The sequence below is a fragment of the Phaethon aethereus genome (genome assembly GCF_964289735.1).
Source record: "Phaethon aethereus genome assembly, chromosome: 1".
Classification (NCBI taxonomy): Eukaryota; Metazoa; Chordata; class Aves; order Phaethontiformes; family Phaethontidae; genus Phaethon; species Phaethon aethereus.
The window spans coordinates 31,218,403-31,242,640 of NC_138575.1; the positions used below are offsets into that span (position 1 = coordinate 31,218,403).

The 24,238-nt window shown below is 38.0% G+C and overlaps 1 protein-coding gene across 2 annotated transcripts in view; it reads left to right on the forward strand.

Annotated features, from left to right (window-relative positions):
* Positions 1–24,238, forward strand: part of DOCK4 (dedicator of cytokinesis 4) — a gene marked incomplete at both ends in the record, with an annotated part of 263,581 nt that overhangs the window by 184,670 nt on the left and 54,673 nt on the right. For both annotated transcript variants that reach the window (XM_082011612.1, XM_082011613.1), the window contains 4 exons: positions 1,801–1,928; positions 4,081–4,215; positions 8,767–8,865; positions 17,295–17,389. In XM_082011612.1, coding sequence (XP_081867738.1) covers positions 1,801–1,928; positions 4,081–4,215; positions 8,767–8,865; positions 17,295–17,389 — 457 coding nt within the window. The remainder of the gene's footprint in view (positions 1–1,800; positions 1,929–4,080; positions 4,216–8,766; positions 8,866–17,294; positions 17,390–24,238) is intronic.

The window sequence follows — 24,238 nt, forward strand, 5'->3', positions numbered from 1 at the left end:
TTAGGTCATTTTTAGCGGAATGGAGAGTCCTGCTTTTTTGCTTCAGCTGAAGGCATTAGTTCTGTTTTTTTCATCCATCAGTAATCAGTCAGAGGATTTAGTGGTGGGGATCAGAAGCTGGCGCTTTCCTAACCACAGGTCTGCACATTACCCATCTTCCTGCCAGCTTTCCTTGTGACCCTGTAGATCTTGCAGTGGCTGGATCAGTGGCAGCTGTGCACGCTTGACATCTCAGACTGCCTGGGGCAACAGTTTGCTGAGCTTCTGTTTTTTAGGTAGACAAAAAGAAAATGTGGTGTTAGTTTGGTGGAGATGCTTCTGCCTAGCTGCAGTGCTACAGGCGGATAGGAGGTCTGCAGCCAGTCCTGATGAAAACCTAACCGAGGCACCTGCAGTAAGCAGTCACTGGATAGAGGCCCTTGGTTTCCCATTTTTGGGTTTCAGTACCTCTGTTTTTAGATTCATTGATGGCCTTTTGCCTATCGCCATACAGTCTTTGTTTATATTTTTCTTCAGTAGGAAGATATAGCAGAGCACCCGAATAAGTAATAAGCATGAAACACCATTTAAAAAGAGCAGGCAAGCTGTTTTTCAAAAACAAGAATATACTTAAATAGTGTGTACAAATCAACTTGTCCATATGATTTGTGTTATATAGATAACTAGACAATGAAAACAAGGGAATAACAGAGAAAAACAAGATTAGTGCTGTATTTCAGTGGGTCAAAGAAGCATTCAACAAATGAAATCTCAGAATAAATCTACCTTTTTCTCCCTCCTGCAAATAATAGAGCAAATATTGGAGAGGAAAAAAGTGTTTATAGAAAGACTAATCCACAACCAGTACCTGGTTGGAAAAATTACTTTAAAGGAGTAAATTTCCAGCTAGGTAAACTCTATTTTTAGGAAATAATTACATTAATGAACAAAGCAACTCAATAGATAAATATATTTAGATAACGTAGCATATAATCATCATTAAAATTTTAACAGAGGAAATGATTCAAGTACATTTCTATGAGAACATCATTTCTCAATTATGGAAAAGATCGAAAAGCAACAACAAAATGAAAACAGGTAACACCCATTCCATTTACCATATTGTAAATAAGTGTTTTACTTGTTATCACAAGCGTAAGTATTAGGGCTGTTCCCATTTAACATTGTCTTTAATTATAAGAAAAAGAAGGAAGAAAAAGAAATGTTAATGAAGCTTTTGCATAATTCTGAGAGAATTCAGGACTGAAAATAGCACCAAAGAGCTCTGTTTAGAAAATGAAATAGAAGAAAGGCAAATCATTTTATGTAGACACCAATAGTCTAAATTCTTCGTACTCAGTAGGAGTGAGGAATCCGGAAAAGTGAAAATACTGAAAGAAATCTGAAAGTACTGCTTGTCTATCAAGTGGAACTCATTTGTAGAATAACGTAAGTTCAAGATCAAGTCTGTTGTGACATTGGCTTGCAAAGGGATCCTGTCACATGGCAGGGAACACTAGAGCATAATTTCACATTATTATGAATACAAGTGTTACTGTGCTAAATTTTTTTTGCATGACAGTTCAATAAATACTTTCTAAATACTGACTTTCAGCATATTGTTTATTCTTCAAATATTTGCTTTAGGATATTGTGATCATGAAGTAAAAGCTTCTACTTATCAAAAATATTGGTTAAAGCAAGTAAAAGCTTCTGCTTATTAGAAATACTGTTTTGGACTGAAGGAACATTTTATGTCTATATTAAAATTAAATGATTCCATAAGAATCTCCTACTCATAAAATTTTTCGTTTTTTCCAGAGTCTCGATATATTCTTCTTCCGGTAGTTTTACATCATCTTCACATGCATTTACAAGAGCAGAAGGACCTTATAATGTGTGCACGTATCCTTAGCAACATATTTTGCCTCATCAAGAAGAACAGCTCAGTAAGTAAACACCATGTCACATCCACAAGGTGTTGAACTTCTTTATATGGCTCAGTGACAGGTAATGACACAAACTGGACCTTGACCAAGTCTGTTTTAAAGAGTTCTCTGTGTAATGATCCTGCATAAACATGTCATTTTGATTTCTCATGAGCCTTTTCTTCCCCTGCAAGAATATTTTAACTGTAGTGCATGGTGTTCTGCCAAGGTCTGGCTCTTTTTGAGTGTGGTGTTGGACAGAAAGAAATGTCCACTTTCTTTTAGAGCCATTTTCTATGGTGGGCTGTTTAGTCATAGAGGATGCAGAGATGATGTAGGTAAATAGATTGATATGAGGATTGCAAGGGAGGTTGCACTTGGTTGTTTGTTGATAAACTTTGTGGCCAATTTCTGATGGATTTGTTTGCAAACTCATCTGTGAAAGCTGTGTATGAGAGCTAGCTTAAATAGGTGTATTGCAAATATGAAGATGATGATAAGTTCTGACAGGCAAAGGGATACAAGACAATTAAAGGCAAACATTGCCTGAAGTTAGTGCACTACATACATTACATAGCAATGCATTAGTGAGAACAGTTTTAGGTTTTCTTCATTTCACTGTCATCAATTAAAGTTGCTGCATCGGTGATTTGATATGGATGCAACTTGCAACTTTGGCACTGTAACAACATTTTCATTGCAGCTGCTCCTGGATTAGTATAATACCTCATCACAAGATAAAGTGGTAGATTATAAAGCATAGCTGTGGTTTTGGATTAGGAGAAAGGCTTACATGTCTGGTCTTAACTTCAGGTGATCTTTCATTTGGTGTCCCAAAGTTCTTCTGATCATGAACAAGCAGAGATGTACACAATAACAAGTGGATGTCTACATAAAACTCTCTCCAGTGTTCAGGATGTGCAGATACTATATTTAGTAGTCTTTGAGTCACTGAGAGTATTAACAACTTGGTGACTCAGTATGATTTTTGTGGATCAGTTCAGGACTTCATTCATTCCATGATGACCAAGATAATTCAGAGGTTGATGGAATAAGTGAATTTGCAGTCAGGCAGCTTTGAAAATTAAGGTTGTTGGCCATTCTAACAGTTTGTACGTGACTCCTCATGTGTTGATGCAGTTCCTAAATACACTGTATACTGTCTACCTTCATAAGTAGCAAAGTTAACAGTTGTGAACATGACCGTGACACTAGACTCATCCTGAGTTTGAACAGGAATTTTGAGTTTTGTTACAAATCATATGCTTTGGGTGTGTGGGAAGCAAAAAAAAAAAAATCACTCCTACACCTTGATGTCAGCTAAGTTGGACGATTCTGTTTGTCAGCTGAGTTTTAGTTTGGTTGTGTGCATTTGATTATGAAGTATTTCTTTCTGCGAAGAAATGTCACCTTAAATTGTGGATAAAATCACTCAGATTAAGATGGTGGTGTCTGCTGCAGTGGAGACAGAAAACATTGTTGAAGCAGGGAAAGCATATTTCCATCTGAATTAAAAAGGAAAAGTAACTACGACTTGACTTCAACAAGTGTTTTCATGCATGTAATTAAGGTATTAATGGTCTCTTTAGGCAGCGAACGCTTTGGTTCCTTTGTATTGATGTTGCGCACAAGCAGTTGTAGGCTTACATAAATGACTAATTTGTTTGTGCTACCCAGTTGATGGAAAGCAATGTAGCTGGCCCTTACTGCTGAAGCAGGTCTTGAAGGTTGAGCACCATCTGCTTGTTTCTGGTGATAGTTTCAAAGTGTGAAAACAGAATTCTACTTTTTGGAATTTAAGCCTCTCTTGGCAATTTCCCCAGAAAATATATGGGCGTTACCTATAAAAATCTTGCCTAAAAAGTTCTTGTGTATTATTTACTGCTTTCTTCTAAACTTTAATTGAAAATAGAGCTATTCTAATTTGATAAACACTTATATACTAAAGTCATCCCCATAACTGTCCTCTATATTTCTGTCCAATGTAATTATTTGAAAACTGTTACAAAAAATCAATAGAATTAAACGGTATCTTAATTAGAGAATAATCCTTATTTCTTGAATGTAACATTCATAATAAAACTATAACTTGGTTCTAAAACCATATCAAAGGAAATATGCCAAAGGTCATCCGTCTATTTTAAAATCTTCAATGTTTTATTTATTACTCAAGGAAAAATCTGTCCTGGAAGAAATTGATGTGATTGTAAACAGCCTGCTAGATATTCTGTTAAGGACCATATTAGAAATCACCAGCCGACCACAGCCATCAGGCTCTGCTATGCGCCTCCAGTTTCAAGACGTGACTGTAAGTGTTTTATACTGAAATACCTCACAGTTGTCACTGATTGGACTACTAGATTCATGACAAGATTGTCTTTATATTGTAATTCACAGTGTCGAGATTTTATGTATAAAACAGAGAATGAGGAGAACAAAGAAAACTTTTCTTGCAATTCATTAATTTTCAGTGGAAATAGTAATTTTTTTTCATTAAATTTATTTGTAACTTGTGAATGTAAAAAAAAAAAAAAAAAAAACCAACAACAAACCCACCAAAAAAAACCCCACCAACCAACCCAAAAGATAAAACTACTTTTGAGATTGTTTCAGGTCAGTAACTATTTCATTATGTTTCTTTTGTTTACAATTTTCTGAAACTTTGATTGAGTTTGAATTCCTGAAAATGAAAGAGTGTCAATAACGTTTTACTTCCTAAAATGCATACATTTTTACATGACGAAACAGCTCTAAAAATGCCTGCAGAATCTTTGATGCTAACCTGTACAAATATAAATTTATTCATTTGTATTCTGTTGCAATCTGGAGCTAAGCATGGAAAGGTATTCTGCTGTTCTCTGGGCTAAGCATTTGAGCTTCATTTCTGTCACACGAAGTAGAGCACAGAGGATGGATTTAGAAGATTAACAAAAGATAGTTTGGTCGACATGATATAGCAACTCATTCAAATTAGGAGGTTGCAACGCAGGCATTTACAGGAAAGCCTATGATGAGCATTGCTGAAACAAAATGAAGTGTTATTTTACTTTATTTTCAGCAAGGTGACCAGTTTGCTTTTGAAGGGCAAATCAGTTCTAATATAGCAAGGGATATGACCCCAATATTAGGTGAGAGTGTAACATTTTGTGCAGAGAACATGTTATGCTGTGTGATTTACCATCTCATTATACACTTAATTAATTGCCCAATTTTTACACTGTAACGGTTTTCATTAATGAATAATGGTTGCTTTTCAAACCAGAATTTCCTCTGAGATCAAACATTTCTAAAAGCATTTAATAGTTGTGGAAGAAATGTGTTGTTGTTTTTTTCGTTTGTTCTACTTTATCCCACAGGGGACAAAAAGTTATATGAAGTGTTTTAGGGAGCTGACCAAGCTGTGTAATAAGACAACACCATCCTTTAATCACTGTGATTCAGCAGGTCTATATATCTGTTTGGGTTTTTTTTCTTTAAATTATGAAATTACAAACATACACGTGGCGTATCAGGCCATTACAAGAAAATCTCAGCTGAAGTCAGTGTTGTACTATTAGACTTAGTGCAGCAAAGCTCTGAGCTTATTGGTTTCTTCTGAGATACCCACTTGCTTGCAGATTAAGTTTTCATAAAACACCATGACAGCCTAATTCTTTCACACCATCAAAAAATTAGACTCTGAAAATGCTTTCAAGTTGCAAAATTTTCTTTTTATGCATCAGAAAAGCCATGTCATTGTCACTGCAGGCATCTCAAAGAATACTTAATGTGGAAGTGACTCACAGCACAGCATAAGGCAATTACATACATTTATGTAGAAACATCATGCAGTATGGTCTTATGGCAACACACAGAGCCAGATTCTTGGAACTATTTGTAGAGCGAGTATGATAAAGTACTCAATGTGAGTACAGCAGTCGAGTCTGTTCCAGTATGTTACCATTTTTCCAAGCTCCATGTATCATAAAATATTCTTTGTGAGATGTATCACGGCAGCACACTGGATAAAATTCTGTCATACTTTTGCATCAGCTATAGTCTTAATTGTGCAAGTAATCCCAAACTCATCTCTAGTCTGATCTTCTAGGCCCATGTATCACTGTTTTTCTGCACAAAGCAGCAGCATAAAATCAGGCAGCATCAGGCTGTGTGCTGTCATGACTGCACCATTTCTTTCATCTCAAGTCGTTTTGGTACCTTGCTACCATTTCAATTTGCAGTGAAGAATATTGTTAGATGATAACCCGCAAGATGGATGTGATGCTTTAAACTGAGCACAAAGACAACATGTCTTCAGGGTGTCAGTGTTACTGCTGTTGCACTAATGAACATTGAATTTAACGCAATGGTGAAAGTGAAATTTCTGCTTTAGGATGTCAGTGATTTAGACTTCTAGATTTCCTTAAGAAAAATGTGTTTGCATATAAAGAGTTAGTAGAAAGCAGTCCAATTAAAGCAAACCTTTATTGATTTCAGATCTTGGAAGTTTAGTCCTTCAGAACCTAAATGAATTGCAATTTAATTGTGAGCTGCATGTATTTTAATAATTGTGCTCCTTAAATAAGACACAAAAAAATTACTTCACGATTCTACTTGAGTGAATTGGATATACTGCTTGGCTTGTCTCGTGACATTAGAACTGGATCCTAAGTGGTTTTTATCAAGGTCGTTATGTGTGTGGAGTTTGCTTTCGTGCACGATTCACAAGTTAGTCTGTGGCTAACACTGACAGAAGTCTTACAACATACCTTTTTGTGTTGAGTTCAACAAATGCAGCTGAACGTTCATTGTTATTTTAAAAACCAGCTGCCTGTATAGCTACCTGCATTTGAATTAAAAGCTCAAATTTAGAAGTCAGTTAACAATTAGCTAAAGTCAGTACCCTTTTAAAGCTAATCTAAATCTAGCCTGTCAACTATATTACTACAGCTTTCTATAATAGATTGTGATTTTTTTAATATACTATTATAAGTCAAAGTAAATGTGGGAACATAGAAGGAAGGTGACTAGAAAGGACTGCTTAAAATGCTTAAGCAAGAAGGGAAGTATTCAAAAGGTTCATACTCAAATTTTGTCACTCAAGCTAGCAATCAGGTAAGCTTGCACCCTTATTTATTTACTCTGCTTATTTTGACTAATTAGCCAAATCTGAGTGGTCTCAGACTTTATAACTGGAACAAAAGTCTCCAAAAATTATGCCTATTTAGTTGAATCTACATTATATTAAATGGCATGATAAAATCATATTGACGCTAGGTATAATGAAATTGAAAATATTAAAAAATAATTATAAAAGACAAAAGTATTTTTGTTTTCTGAAGAGAACCTGATAGGGTTGGAAATAAATTTTCAGATACTTACAAGGTAGCAGCTGTAACTGATGGTTATGCCCAGAGCATGAAGGTTAAGAGACTTTGTAGCCTTAGGACACTGTTTTGAGAATGCTGTGTTCACTGTAAAAAACAATGATTTTGGAGGGAGCTAATTAATTTGGGATCATTACTTCAGTGTAGAATCTTCTTATGGGCAAGACAATTGTTCTTTTATCACCATGTTGCCAGTGAAAGCCATCACCTCACACACCACCAAATATATAAGGTATAATCACAAGTGAATTAGCCCTTCCAATGTAAAATCCAGAACAGCCATTCCTGTGAAATCGTACTCTTTTTTTATCTTGTTTTCTGGTTTTTATGAAAGACAGGGAAAATATCTTCCCAAAGTTTGATTTGACAAACTAATGAAAGACACCATTTTAAAGTATTGTTATCATACCTGTCTGTTTTCGCAGTCTTAGTCCTCATTCCTGGTATATAGAGGCCAGAAGTGTGTTGTAAGATTTCAGCAGTGCTCTTTTTAAGCACTGGGATGCAGTCCAGACCTTTCACTCTTTCCTGTCCTCATCCTTTCTGCAGTTGGACCAGACTGATACCGTTCAATCTTTCTTCCCAGTTGAAAAGTGAACAAGGGGACAGGAAAGGGAGAGAGGGAGAACCTGTTCCTTCCCATAATGTCTTGTTCATTTGATTGCTCACCGGAGATACCCAGTGCTGTTCTCTGCTCCCTTGTTCCTGAATCCCGCGCTGTTTGAAGGACAGCCTGGTGAATGTGCATCAGTAGAGGCAGCAGGGAATCAGCGTAGCTGTCCAGTACGACCCTCGGCTGCTGCCTGGAGCGTCCCTTTTCTGGAGTGTGGACTGTGCATCCAGGAATGGGCACTACAGGAGAGAGTGCTCTTGCCCAGGGATTAAGCTCAACCTCTAGATGTATGTTCTAATGAAAAATTCTTCTGTAGGTCCAAGGAAACTTCTGATCAAAACATTTTCAAAGGTTTTTTCAGTCTTTTTTTTTTCATATTTTTGACAAATTTTTTTCTGTGATGAAAAAATGTTTTGAAGAAATTCCCAGCTAACTCCATTAATGCTTCCATAAAGGAAAACAATAGCATCCTTCCCAGATTGTTTCAAAATGTTTTTGTTTATACTTGTTTCAAAACCAAGCTGATTAAGACGTTGTAATTTTAGCGATCTAAATAATCGGTTTAAAAACAGGTACAAGGGCAACAAAGCAGAAATCAAATTTTTACTGGTTTAGCCCTTCTGGAGCTATTTCAAATAGATTTTGCTACGCAAGTAAGCTGCATTTGGGGAAGAATAATTCCTTAAATGGGAAGGAAGTTGATAGCTAAATTAATGTATTTTCACAAAATGTGGAGTCTAAGAAATAATGTTTACTAATTGTAGATTAATTTCCCTTGAATTTGTTAATTATTTTTAAGTGCCTACAATATGACAGTTTAAGCTCAAGTACACAAGACATTATAATCTATAATATTTCTATTCTTGGCTTATCTGAACAGGGAGAATTTGTCTCCTGTTTGTTGTCACTTTTGCGACAAATGACTGATAGACATTATCAACAGCTTCTTGATAGCTTCAACACAAAGGAAGATCTGAGGGTAAGTAACAGAATCGTCTTTCCACTTGTTCAGGCCTCTCTTTATTTCTCTTTTTTATTTATGTCTCTTTAAGATATTCCTGTGCTTTGATGAAACACTTCAGTATTTAAATGCAGTCTGTTTTTCAGAATAGCTAACTTTTGCACAGGCTTTCATGTGTACTTAGGTCTACTCTTACTGGGAGGCCAGGATTCTGTTGCTTCTAAAATGGCAGCAGATAGAATAGGGATTGGGGGGAACTACACATAATAGCTTTAAAGCCATAAACTTATCCTCAAAGCCTGTTTTAAAGGTGATATTGAGCAAAGGTTACACAGTTCTGCTTCATTCTTCCTGCCAGGCAGTTAATTTTTTTGTTTTACTATATTTATTATTTGTTCATTCTTTCATTAAATTATATATGGCAATGGCAAACATGGAGCTTGAGAAATGCATATTCAACTAGCTCTCCATTTTTCTTAGCTGTGCAGAAAGTCCATGGGCAGGAGGACCTGTCAGACTTGTAATGTCTGTCTGCCCAGCTTGATCATGGAAGATAGTAGCTGCAGAGCTCTTTTGGGGCAGCTTCTACCAATTTCATTGATGGTGTTACTGGGTTCATGGAGATAACAGTGTTTTTAATTACTTTTTGGAAGAGGGGTATGGATTTAAAAAAAAAAAAAAGTTAAGATTTCCTGCATAAAGATATACACTAAGACTTACACTCTTCTAGACCCTGAAAAACTTACATAGTACCAAATTTGATCTACTCAAGAAATCTTGAGTAATCATGTATGCCCATTATTCAGCCAGTGATCCTAGATAGACCAGTAGTCATGTCCTAGTGTGATAGTATATTTTTAGATGTTACTCTTAAATTACCATTTGATAAACTTATGTACTGCCCTGAAAAAGGCAGTCTAGTCATGGTGTAATTTCAGATTTCCTTAGATGGCTGTTTAGAGCTGTTCCGAAGAGAGTATACCACTTGTGAGTGCCTTTTCTTTGTAGTGTGGTGGTTGTATTGAGATTGAAAGATAGAAAATGCTGCTGAGAAGTTATCTCTATCATGAATAAAGAGTACTGCCTATAGATTATATAGAGTGGACAATTTCTATACTAATATTACAGTATCTGTTTTCACCTAGCATAGTTGCTATCCTTAGGCAATTTTTATTATATGTTGTGGAACCTAGGCACGTTTTTACTGAAAATATTTTCCCTTTTGTTTGAGTTCTGAGCAGGTCTACATCCCTAGGTGTAGATTTTTGTGTTTCCTAGAGGTTTCAAGCTTGATTTCTGTTTGATGTATCTATGAAATACAGTGTTGAGTTTATTCAGACTTTCATGTTTCTAGAAGATGAAAAACCTCTAGAATTAGTGCTTGAATGGTGTTTGATTTGACACATTTATATTCCCCCCACGCACATATCCTACTATTGTACAGAGACATATGGAAAGCAGCTGTAGCCAGTGCCATCAGCTATCAAAATAGAGGTCTTAAGAACTCAAGTCCAGAGTTTGTTATTTCCATTCAGATCTCATCAAATCAGCATCAGCTCCACCAGCGATTCAGTGGCATTAGGTTGATCACAATTAGTGCAGCATTCCTTCTCTTCTGAATCCTAAATAATATATTGGTGTTTTTCCCTGACTTGGAAATATCAAATATCACTGAAATGTGTATAACTGAGAGCAAGAGGGAAAGATGAGAGCTAGTGTGTGAGGCTGACACTGCTGCTAATCAGGAGGTGACTCTATGACTTACACTATCTAAACCACCTTGACACTTACCTTTGTATTTTTCTTCTTTGTTTGCCAAGTGTGGGACTTCCTTGGTATTTTATGCCGCTTTAAGATATGCGTCTTAGGAAATGACATCAGTATGAGTAAATGAAGATTCAGAAGGTGTAAATATCTGTGATAAGACTTTTTTTTTGTCTGAGATGCTTTTAGAGGCTGAACTAATAGCCACAGTTAATCTTGTGGCTAGTGTGTACTTTAATTTAATCTTCAGTGGTAACTACCATCAGCTTGCTGTATTCTTCAATCTTCTTTTTGCCCCCTGGTCACCGATGTCAAAGTGGATTTGGTCTTCCCTTAGCCACATGACAAGTTAAAAATCTGATACGGTCTTTGCAAGGGACTTATCCAAGTGTAACCCAGACCTTTGAATTGCTGTCTGCTGTGCTTTTTTGCTTTCACTACCTCCGTTTATAATTAAACATCTATACTGGGCGATTAAGCACTGATATCACAAGATATTTCTTCTTTCTTCCATAGTAATTCCCAAGGCAACTATGCCAAGTGCTTGCACGAATGCATATTTGCACAGCATTTGTGATACTATTAAAAAAAATAGCACCACTAAACCACTTCTCCAAACAAAAATTCACTCAGGCAAATACTTGTAAAAAAGGTTGTCATTCATTCTATTGAAATATGTGTACGATTCTTACCCTTTCTTTTTTTTTTAACAGTCTATACCAAAATTATTAAAGGCCATTTCCAGCTTGTTAATCACAGTATAGCAGAATGGAGACTTTGAAGGAATGGCATGTACACATTTTTATATGACATGCATCTGAGTGATGTTTTAAACAAGTGGTTGTTTATGGAAATATTTCCTCTATTTTGTGAATATATTTAGTTTATGTAATTGACACAGTGACTATTTTTATTTTAGTCAGTTCTTTAAGAGAGTCAGGTTTTTCCACACAAAGCAGAAGATAGAAAAAGTATTTTATATTTGAAAACATGCAAATGAAGTAAGAAAGAAATGACAGGGGATTCATGGCTGAATGGTAGCACCAGAGGCTATACTTCATGCACTTTCTGAAACATGGAATTTAATGAGGCAGTAATTTTAAATGCTTCCTTTTATCTTCCAATATTATTTTAAAGATATGCTCCTTTGCTTACCACAAAATACCACCTTCTTCTCATAAATACATTTTATAGCAATTTATAGAACAGAGGCACCCTTGTAGGCGGATATTTGCTGCTGCAAAAAACCTCAGATATAATTTATGACAAACGGTAACAGTGCAAGTTATAAATAGGAGGAGAGAAGTGGGAAAGTGGATGAGAAAAACAGTATATGTTAGCACAATGCAGCTTTGACCACAGCAAGGTGGTTTTGGTTGATATGTGTGGGTTTTTTAATTAATAGATTGAAAGAAGACAGAACAAACAGATGATGATCTGCCAGAAGGCCTCATTTTTATCCATTGGCAGTGTACCCTACATAATGTGGCAGAATAGATTTGCAGGAGAGATCTGATGAAGGAAAAGATAATATTTCATGGGGCTGGGTGTAAACCTTACTAGTTCTCCAATCCTCTCTTCCAGCTAAGGGAGCCTGAGCAGGGTAAAGTGGGTGCCAAACCCTACCACCAAGTGGAATTTTTTCCACTGTTCTCTAATGATCCCTTGGACAGCGGCCGTGTGGCATCTGTAGGCATGGGGAATGTCTCTGGTGAAGCAGGCTCAGTTCTAGCCACCATCCTTCCCCTGCTATGCAGGGACATCTGCTCACGTATGGGACTTCCGAAAGGGTAAGTGCTGAGGCAGAGGGGTAGCTCTAAAACAAATAATTGGGTGGCTTTTGATGTAGGTGGAGGAAGCAGTGAAGGAAAGATCTGTGACAGCAGTTGGCCACAGGATGGATGAGTTGTTCAGGCAGCTCACTGTCAAGCCATCCTCTTTCTTATGGGCAACTTGGCACGCTGAAAAATAGCTCTAGGATGCTCTACAAAGACTTGATACCAAGTAGCTTCGTAACTGCAGTGTGGACCAAAGCAATGGATGATCAAGCAATTAGCTTCAAAGTGGACCATTGACTCAAACTAAAACACTAATAATAGATGCGGCCTGAGAGATGCATGAAGGCCATGCTTCTCACTTAATCATGGTTTGATAATTTCATCAAGCAACTCTTGCTGCTAGAGGAAACTGAACTGTGATACTGTGATATTATTTAAGTGGTATAAGATAGTACTAGAGCTTATGTACACTAGGCAGGAATATTAAGAGATGGTATTTAGATTATCTAAAAGCACAAAATTACTCCCTTGCTGCCTCTTAAGATAGAAGGCATATGAGACATTAATTATATCTGTACTCAACCAACCAAATGTTAGTTCACTTATACTGCCTGTAAAAATGGTTTTTAAATGTTAAAATCTGTTTCTAAATCATTATGATGTGTTCAGCAGAGCAGATACAGCTATGAAAGACAATAGTTTCGTGCAAAGGAAACAGTTCAACATATACTTACAAAATTGATTTTCCATGAATGGTACTCTATAGTAATGTCTTGTGATGTTTGGATCACAAAACAAAAATGCGCAATTGCATCATGCAAAATGCCAGGCATTGTAATGCTGATCAAAACATTTTATGGAATTGCTACCTGGAGGTTGGTCCCTTGGGAGTGAACACTGGCACTGATTATCGATGAGCAGTGCTGACACATGAAGGGTACCAGCACATTAATGGCAAAGTATCAGACTAGTCAAGTGGCATTTGACCCTTTGGTTATTTTCATGCTTATAATGGATTCCTAGGGAAATATATTACCAAACATACAAAAACTGAATCTGAAAAATAAGTTAGCTACAGAGAATTCTGTTAATAGAAGCTTAATAGTTGTATCTTGAAAATCATTACAACTGACTAGTTGTGGTGGGTTGACCCTGGCTGGACACCAGGTGCCCACCAAAGCTGCTCTGTTGCTCCCCTCCTCAGCTGGACAAGGGGAGAGAAAATATAATGAGAAGCTTATGGCTTGAGATCACTCACCAATTATCATCACAGGCAAAACAGACTCGACTTGGGGAAATTAATTTAATTTATTGCTAATCAAATCAAACTAGGGTAATGTCGTGGTTTAGCCCCAGCTGGCAGCTAAGCCCCACGCAGCCGCTCACTCACTCCCCCACGGTGGGACGGGGGAGAGAATCAGAAGAGTAAAAGTGAGGAAACTCATGGTTTGAGATAAAGACAGTTTAATAAGTAAAGCAAAAGTCGCGCACGCAAGCAAAGCAAGACAAAGAATTCATTCACTACTCCCCATGGGCAGGCAGGTGTTCAGCCATCTCCAGGGAAGCAGGGCTCCATCACGTGTAATGGTTTCTTGGGAAGACAGACGCCATAACTCCGAACGTCCCTCCACCCCTTCCTTCTTCTTTGTCCCAGCTTTATATACTGAGTGTGACGTTATATGGTATGGAATATCTCTTTGGCCAGCCTGGGTCAGCTGTCCCAGCTGTGTCCCCTCCCAGCTCCCCGTGCTCCCCCAGCCTGCTCGCTGGCAGGCCAGCATGAGAAGCTGGACTGTCCTTGACTACTTAGCAACAACTCAAAACATCAGCACCTTATCAACATTTTCTCATCCCAAATCCAAAACATAGCCTCACGCTAGCTTCTGTGAAGAAAATTAACTCTACCCTGACTGAAACCAGGACAGGTAATAAGAACTAAAACCAAATCTTAAAACACCTTCCCCCCCACCCCTCCCTTCTCCATGGACTCATCTTCACTCCCGATTTCTCCACCTCCTCCCCCCGAGCGGCGCAGGGGGTCAGGGAATGGGGGTTGTGGTCAGTTCATCACACGCTGTCTCTGACGCTCCTTCCTCCTCAGGGACAGGACTCCTCACACTCTGCCCAGCTCCAGCCTGGGGTCCCTCCCACAGGAGACAGTCCTCCATGAACTTCTCCAATGCGAGTCCTTCCCACGGGCTGCAGTTCTTCACCAACTGCTCCAGCCTGGGTCCCCCCACGGGTGCCGTCCTTCAGGAACAGGCTGCTCCAGCCTGGGTCCCCCACGGGGTCACAAGTCCTGCCAGCAACCCTGCTCCAGCCTGGGCTCCTCTCCCCACGGGGCCACAGGCCCTGCCAGGAGCCTGCTCCAGCGTGGGCTTCCCACGGGGTCACGGCCTCCTTCGGGCATCCCCCTGCTCCAGCGTGGGGCCCTCCCCGGGTGCGGGTGGAGATCTGCTCCCCCGTGGAGCTCCATGGCTGCAGGGGCACAGCCGGCCTCCCCGTGGGCTTCCCCAGGGGCTGCCGGGGAACCTCTGCTCCGGCGCCTGGAGCCCCTCCTGCCCCTCCTGCTGCTTCTGACCTGGGGTCTGCAGGGCTGCTCCTCACATCTTCTCACTCCTCTCTCTGCTGCTGTTTCCGTAGCAGTTTTTCCCCTTCTTAACTCTGTTCTCCCAGAGGCGCTGCCACCATCACTGATGGGCTCGGCCTTGGCCAGCGGTGGGTCCATCTTGTAGCCAGCTGCATTGGCTCTGTTGGACACAGGAGAAGCTTCTGGCAGCTTCTCACAGAAGCCACCCCTGTGGCCCCCAGCTACTAAAGCCTTGCCACACAAACCCAATACACTAGTTTTTCTGAAGTTTTTTATGAGTTATCTATTTCTTTCAGTTATATTTCAGCTTTGAATTATACTTCATTTATATGTTTTTAGCACATACTGTAGCAAAGAGATCTTCAGTCTTACTTGGGCTTTTCTAAACCACATTTTGTATCTAATATCACTTATCACTAAATTGATGACACAATTTTCTACTTTTTCTGTTAAAATTAGACATAATTAGCCTGGTGTCAATGATTCAAAATTTAATGCCAGTGTATACGTTTGCTTTGTTTTAAAGTTTGCTTGGAATAAAAGGTATATTCTGGCTTTAGCCTAAAGAAATTAAGTATACATGATCTTCCTCTCCGTCTGTCATTCTTTTCTTAATGGCTTTTGAACAAGGTGATGAATTTCAGCAGGCTTTGGCAGTGGCCCGTGGGTCTCAAAGGCACCAGGTTTACACCTCACGCAGCCGTTGGGTTTTACGTCCTTGAACCGTTGCTTGGTTTCCCAACAGCAGGCCTTCGGTCTCTTCAGTTCAGCAGCCAGTCAGTTAGCTCCCCAACAGCAGCAACGTGTATTGTGTCTGGACAACAGACGGGATAAAAATGGGATCTGGGAGAATTTGGGACATTATTGTCAGGTGATGTACAGCAGCATTCGAGGCGTTGCTGTATTGTTGGGATTATGGTGCAGGGATTACAGCAGAGAGAAGGAAGGTAACCCCTAAAGGAAAAAAGGAGCAGGCAGAAGTGTTGAAATTTAACTACAAGGTGCAAACCTAAAGGAAGGCAGTCTGGAATAGATGTGTTGCTCGTAGAGCTACTTGTTTATCCGTAAAGTCGGTCACCTGCATTCAAACACTGTGTGATCTGCAATGAGTATCATTTATACTCTTTAATAAAGAGAATGTTTTGGCATCTCACTCAGAAAACAGGTTGTCTCTTTTATGTAATCCTCTCTGGTGGGTGGCTGCAGGGATCGCAGCTGCCTTTCCCAGCGCCTGCATTCGTCCCCCTTTACAGTGATTCTCTAATGAAAGACATCTGTTGTGCAATGCCCGTCATCTACGCTTTGGTAATGCACTCGAGAATATATTTGGTGTTCAAAATTATTTGGTATCCTTTGGCTGTGTCTTCATCTCATCTGTGTTTCAGGCTAACTCTCTACAAGTGGTGTGGGCTGACTCAACTCAAAAACACTTCAAAGTCAGGTAGCACACTGATTCTGCAGGGCCTATGTCACTTGCCTCATGCTCTTCATGATGTCACAAGTTCCATTTTGCTTACTAAAAAAATACTGGCAGTACTTTACTTGATGAAGATGGATCATTAGGAATATTACCTTTATTGGTAGTTTTATTTGTCGAAAGAAAATCTGAAAACCAATGTGCTGAGCGGAATAGTTTAATACAGTTAGTTACTAGTGAGTTGAGTGACGTAGGAGATGATAATTCTAAAAGGTCTGAAGCAATGCTTTCTACATTCAAAGGATCTCACGTGTTCACTATTTTTATAGATTCAGCAAATGAGGCAGAATGGTTAAGTGACCTGCATACAGACAGGCAGCGGCGATAACGGTTCTGGGGCCTGGGCGTCACGATTGCATTCACTCGTCTTTGCAAACCCGGCGATAGAATTGTCCTTACACTCTCTTTCCCACCAAATAATGCCAATTTTAGAATAAATCTTGAAAGTGATGAAAACCTGGCATGATTAAGGAGATATTCAGAACTCTCTAGTGCTTGTAAAGTGCTTTTTTGATTTGCAAATTGTTCTCAGGATCGCATTTGTGGAAGTGTATGGGTGGAAACCAAATGCATCTTTGACATTTCTCTTATGCATTGCTGTCAATCAATGGTGCATTAAATTATTTTCCTCTTTTTAAGAAAAATGAATTAAATTACTATTTGAAGCTTTCTTGCGGACTTAAAAAATGAAAAAATATTCAGAGGTGTATCTATGCTGAAAATAAAGGTGATTCTGTTACTTCTGTATTGACTTTTTGTCTCCGATTAAAATAATTTTAAAGCTCACTGCTCTTTTTAAAGCAGAAAAGACATATGATGACTTCTTTTCCTTCCAAAGGATTTCCTGCTGCAGATTTTCACTGTATTTCGTATACTGATACGACCAGAGATGTTTCCAAAAGACTGGACAGTGATGCGTTTGGTTGCAAACAAGTAAGGCATTTTTAATATCAATTAAAAAAATATGGGTAGTATGTGAAGATCAAGTCATAAATAAATAAAGTTATATGATGTATGTAATAAAAATTCAAAATATCTTTCATAATGCTGGCTGCAGTTTTTCATTTTTTAATTTAAGATTTAAAATCTCTGGACTTAATTTACATGAGAAATTTGTAATATAATCTGTTCCTCTTCCTATTCTAAATTTCGCTAAGCACATATAACTGGAAACTCAGAAAGACTTTTACAGAACGAAGATGCTAAGCATCAACAGCTTTGTTTTCCAAGTAGCAAATGACAAGTCTCAACAGAACTTCGTTTCAAATCTGTTTGTTGAAATGCTGAGTTGGTAAAGATCTCTTTGCTCTCAAGAAGAAATTATCTGCTGCAATGTCATTAATGATGTCTTTGCATGTTTGTTAATTTAGCGCTTGTCAGAAAAATCACAGATTTAAAATCGCAAATCAGGAAATCAGTTACAGCACAGGCAATAGTAATGTTGGGCTCTAGGAATTGCCTAGTGATACTCTGACATGTAACCTGCCTTTGAGCTGTTCTTTCTCTGCTCAGACCTTATTTTTAGAGAAACAGGTTCCCAGTGTTTCCAAGAAGTCATTACAATGGGTCTGAAACTATTGAATTTTATTTCACCTGTGTCACCAGCTATCCTTTTTTGTAGGCTTAGCTTTAGATCAGATAAGCCAGCTAACAGTCAACACAATTATACAAACACCAATGTCAGTGCAGGAGGGAGGCTGTGTTGGGCAGACCTAGGAATCCAGAATTTAGGATTGACTTAAACTTTCATGGTATGTATTGCAATGCCTGATGGAAATTGTTTTTTAGTCTGCATTGTCCCTGCTGGCTCCTAGAAGAATTTAAATTCATGGTGCTGTACAGACTGTTAGTAACAATATTATTGTTACAATTAAATTTGGCAAAACTAGTGATCATGATATGTGTTTGTTATGCATGTGTCCGGATATGTAAGCATCATAGTATTTGTTCAAACTGTGTCATGACTTGAAAAAAATAACATTTTTGCTCATTTTTATTACCTCAGTGTTGCTAATCTTGCCAAGTTTGAATTCCAGAAAAATAAAAAGTTAATAATCAAAGAATGGATATGATCATTTGTTTCTGTGTATGATATTAAAGAAGATACGGCTGATACCAGCCTGCATCTGGTAATCATGCTTAAGAAATAAATTGAGGAACACAGGAAAGAGGGGAAAAAACATAGGAACTTGTAGACTAAATATATAATCTAAGAAATTGTTATATATTTCAGGAACAGCTGGCTTGGCAGATGGCTTTGTAACAGCTGACATAGACAAAACTAAGATATAGGAACGACCTTGGCATATGTTTCTCAGGCTGGTGGCGTTCAGATATGCTAAAGATGATGGCACTAAGTTCTGCAAAAAGAGTATTTACTTGCACGAGTATTTTAGTTAGCATCTCACATCGCCTTTTATTAATCTATGTCATGTTGTTTCTGACCATCTAGGAGGTGACTCTGTGTCCAGTTCTGTCAGGCAAAGACGACAGGCACAAGCTGACAATAACTGCTGGTGGGAATTGGCCATGAGAAGCCAATCAGATCAACTCACTGAACCCAACAGCACGCAATTGCACAAGCATTGCTGCCAGCAAATGGAATGTAAACACATCTTTACCAACTCAGCATTCAGTAGTTGCTTTGCTAGGCGTCCGTTCCTGTGTGGGGGAAACGCTGGTTTGCTATGCCACAGAGCGTTGGCCAGGTGTACTTAAAAGTGTGGTGTGAACTGGAGACTCATCGTTCCTATGTTCTATATGGCTTAATTTCTGTTCCTTTTTGAGGCAGCAGGAAGGAAAATCCACTTTTGGTTCTCTCCTCAGCTGCAAGAGCACTAGTTTTTCCAGAGCTGTTTCTGAAGATGAGCTCCTTCGTTTCATTTGGGTGCCCCACTGCCGTGCAGTGGCTGCCTTCCTGCAGCTTCCCCAGGGTGTTCAAAAGCATAGAGCCACAGAGCAGCTTTGTTAGAATCCTCCCAACCTAAAATCTTTAAGTGCAAAGGGAAGGACCTAGAGGCAGGATGAGAAATTAGGGCACTGCCTGCACCACAGACAGAAGCGGCTCTGAGCCATTCTCCCTCAGCTTCACTTGATGAGCCAGGGTGTTTCCCATGATCTGAGACTCTTCAGGATTGAAGGCAAAACTTCTTGAACTTCTTGCTCCTCTGATCATGTCTAAAAGGAAAAACTAGAAAGTCCAGCCGATCTTGTTAAAAGCATAATCAAGTAATCTATTAACAGTCTGGATCTCTTCTAACTCCTGTTTCCCAGGAAGAAAATGACTGTCATGTTTCCTGTGTCAGATGGCTGCCTTCTCGGCTGTCTGGGCTTCAGCCCAAGAAACGGTAGCTAATCTGAAGGCAGCGTGTCTCTTGGGAGCTTCACCCATCACTCCAGTCAAATCACCAGCAGCGCTGTCTTTTTTCTCCCCTGTCCCTAGAGTGATATAAAAATTCAAACTGTCTGGTATTTACAGGAAGAGAGATTTAGCCTGCCTGAGCCTAGGGAATAAATGAGTTCTACCAAGGATATAGTCAGGTAATAAGCTTTTCCTGAGAGGGGGGGGTGGGAGGGGGGGAGAAATCATTTTTTCTCTTATTTATATATGTAGATCTTCAATTACCTGAAAGATTTCTAGGTCTTAAAATGACATAATTCTTTCAATATATAATATTTATATATAAAAATATTGCTGCCCCCTGGCTTCTAGATTTTTTTCTTTCTTGTTGCAGTGTTTTCAGGAATTATGTAGCATCTGATACTTGGATGCTGTCTGGGATAAAAAAACCTAGAAGATACTGTGAGATCAAGAAGAGAAATCTGTAACTATCCAGAAATTAAGATACTTCATGATAACGCATTCATGATCTATAATTCTGGATGTCTGGATGTCCAAAACGAAAAAGTATTAATGGCTAGCATTATAAAACTACCAAGTGACTTCCAAAATTTCAGAGAGAAAACAACATTTAAAAAGGCAGACTTGGCACTAAAGCAGAGAAAGATCTTTTTTGAATTGTCTTCTGTGGTGGAAGAAGAACATGCAAAAAAATCCTTAAGGTTTATTAGCTTCTAGCAATCGAGTAATGAGACAGAAATTAGCTCTGTTTGAAACTGCATAACCATGTAATATCTGTAGTGAACGAACCATCATACATTCAGCAAAGCAAAATAATTACTTATGGTTATCTAGTATTTCTAACATGGATGTTAATACTGAGTGACAAAATATGTTTTTGTATATACTATGGAAAATACCGTTTTAATGTCTTTCATTATAGGGATAGGCTTGCTTTCTACATCAACTAGGTAGTAAGGTACCTTGCTGGCCCTCTAAGCAAAGCTTCTATTTGTGACTGCAAAAGAACACCACAAAACATAGGAAGATGTCTGAATCAGTTGCCTAGTGCCAGAGAGGAATCTAAAATTCTATAATAAAATATGCCAGACTAAGATTGAAACTTCTGGATACCACCTTCATAGTGTCTCTCTCAACTGGAAATCACTGTGTAATGGCCACTTGCTTAACTTACCCTAAGGTTAGGAAAAGAATCATTTATCTAATGCTTTAATTGACTGGTATCTTTTGAGAGCATTTAACAGACTCAGCTGAACTCCAGGTATGTCATGTTTCATTAACAATTGAGGAGGCTGTTGGAGAGCAAAGTGAGTTTCTATTACTTGCTGAGCAAAAGTTTGATATTTATAATATACTGTGTGTATGTATTATTGAACAATGAACTGATTTTCCACTGCTGTCGGTATGCAAGAAGCTTTGATTTTAGACATCTGTGTGATTAGCTATGTATATCCTTTCAGCGTTTTGTTGAATGGTAGAGATGCTAGATCGTACAATTCTTGATTTAAGTTTGATAAGCAAAAAAAATGGATGTATGAATATCATTATTTATAGTAAAATAATTGATCTGTAAAGTCAGACTAACTGTGTGTTGCTTATACTAAAATTCCAAATGTATCTACTGACAGTTGGGCATAGGGACTTTAAACAGAGAATCCTTTTGGTTATCTAATGCAGTAATGACTCAAAGACATTATTACTATTTTCTAAAAAGTAACTCAAACAGAATACGCAGTAAAAGAAGACATTGAATTAGCATTAGTTTCATCATTATGGCTGCTTTGAAGAATCCTGTTAGCTCCTATGATGTGGGAGTCTCAGACTCCTACAATGAACAAAAATTCTTGCTTTTATGTAATACGCAGTGTTGCTAACAAAGTTCTTGCTTTTATGTAATGCAAAATGTTGCTAACAACTGAACCTGACATTCAGTCTGTCACAAAAAGCATAGATATACATAGGTGCGCATGTATAAATAAGTATATATACAAATAACAATAGATAGATACACATATACGTGTCTCTAGATTTATTTCATTTATTTATGAAATATGAAAGAAACTATTTTTATGTTAAAAAAGATTTCACTCTGAAATAAATGGCAAAGGATGAAATGAGAAGCTAATGTTATATATTTGTCCTGTATCAGAATGGAAAAAGAAAGCTTTCATTTTCTACCATTGGCTGCCCAGGCAAAAGCCAGGCTGCCAGAGCACAGTCCAGGCAGCAAACCAGTTGTTGAGAACTTCTGGGGGCTGCTTTTGATCAAATAGGTTATTGCAGAAGGGCTTGCTGTGAAAATTTGATGGAAAAGCCACTCTGTCAAAAAAGCCCTGGCTGAACCTTGAGTGAGCATTCTGTGTATGAGCCTAGAATAATTTAGCAGCTAAAAGCAGAGGTTTTTCTCCTGTAAAACAGTCAGTAGTTCTGAACAAATTTGTGGCAGGTGGTAAGAGGAAGAAAAGCAAGTCTTGTCACAAACTCGTGTTTTCTAGTTTGATACTCAAATGGATTTTAAATAAATGTTGTTGTTGTTGTTTTGAAATCGTTGGATGGGAAGCAACTTGGAATGTGAATATTGTACCAGATCAGACAGCTGTCCATCTGTCCTCTGGCTGCTGTCTCTGCTTTGTGCGGTTTTGCTTTTTTTATAGAACCTACATTATAAAGAGAACCCCTGATGTTTTCTGTCCTACCTGATTTTAGTTTCTCTTGTGGATTCAGAATAACAGTTTGTAGGTCAAAGGCAATGGCTTTATCTTCTAAGTTCAGTTTTGAAGTGTTTTATCTGGAACGTGTACACTCTATAGACCCACGTTTTATCAACTAAACCATATCATATCTTTGGCTTACCAAATAAGTCAAAACTGAGCTATGTTGCCTATAGCAAGAAATACTTGCATTGCAGTTACCGTATTACCTCTGAAAAAAATCTTCTAAAAATTTCTTTTAAGATTCCTAGTCTAATTTTCTTCTTGTAAGAATTGGAGCCGATCTTTCTCTTCAGTTTCACCTGAAGGAATGTGTCAACAAAGAAATTGTCTCAAACATAAATGGACCTATGTAACGTAAACTTGGCAATATGGTTGCAGTTCTTGAGATGTTCCGGAATTTTCTCTTGCGTACGGTTTTTCAGGGTTTTATTACTTTGGACTTAGGTTGAAATTTTACATCGCAATAGTTCTGATGAACTGACCTTTTCTATCAGAACATCTTCCTGAAATATGCAAGCTATTTCCATTTTGTGAAACATATGGACTGTAAATTAAATCATGCACAATAACAAGAATGACAGGACTCTTTTTTTCCTTATCCATGCCTTGATTCTTAGCCTTGCTTATATTACAGTTTGTTAATGTTTCTCTTTGTCTTCCATGCTGCAGCAGGGAGTGCTGTGCACACACTGTAACTCCCCATTGGTGGAAAAGTGGGATAAACTATACAGATGAGTGCTAAACATGGAACACTACTTGGATAGAAATGCTGCAGTATAATTGTTGAGAAAATAATATGTATGAAAATGACATTTGAGCAATGGAACTAGGAACGAATAAAACTTGAGACTCAAGCATTGTTCTAAAAAGAGTCTCAGACTTGGCTGTTACAGGTGTTCAGACACATCAAAACAGAAGGTAAAGTTTGGCAGGGACAGTCACTTTAAAAGCAGAGAAATGGAAGCAAACATTTTAACTGGTAATAAGCTAAATGATACATAGCTATTTTGTATTTATAAACTTGAAAGCTGTCAGAAGTGCCGGAAGAAAAATATAATTTATCTCCTAGGTGGGTTGGTTAGCATATAATTCTTCAGTGTTTTAAAGATGAAAAATATTATACCCTTAAAATATATATATTTCTGTTATTATATTTAATAAAACATTTTGTCTGGAACATATTGTAAAAACAGTAAAAAATGAAGTCCAAAGTATGGAAAAGGAAACCAAATTTAGCATTAGAACAGCATACAGGTCAAGAACCACATTCAAAGAAGTACTAGATGTATTAATAGTAAATGGATGATAATTACGTGAAATGTGTAGATATAACCTTTTTCTCAGAAGGTCTTTAAACAGTTGATTCTTGTAAAATACATGAGTGTAACAGCGAAAAGAACATTCTACGTTTTATCTTTTTCTTCCCCCATAAGCATCCACTACTGACTACTTTCAAAAAGTATGGATTTTTTGTTTGACTAAATATGTTGATAGACATAGGTGCTGCAGAGGTTAGCTTAAGGGTTGAATCATTGAAATGAAATCTATTTAAATAATCTTTAAGAATGTTCTGTTTCTGTAGATTACCAAACTTGGCTGCTACAATGAACAAGGCTGTCATTGACCTCTGGTGTGAAAGGATTTTGGTCGTATATATTAAGATAGATTACTATAATTCAGGCAGGTGTCAATGTAGGGCAATGTATA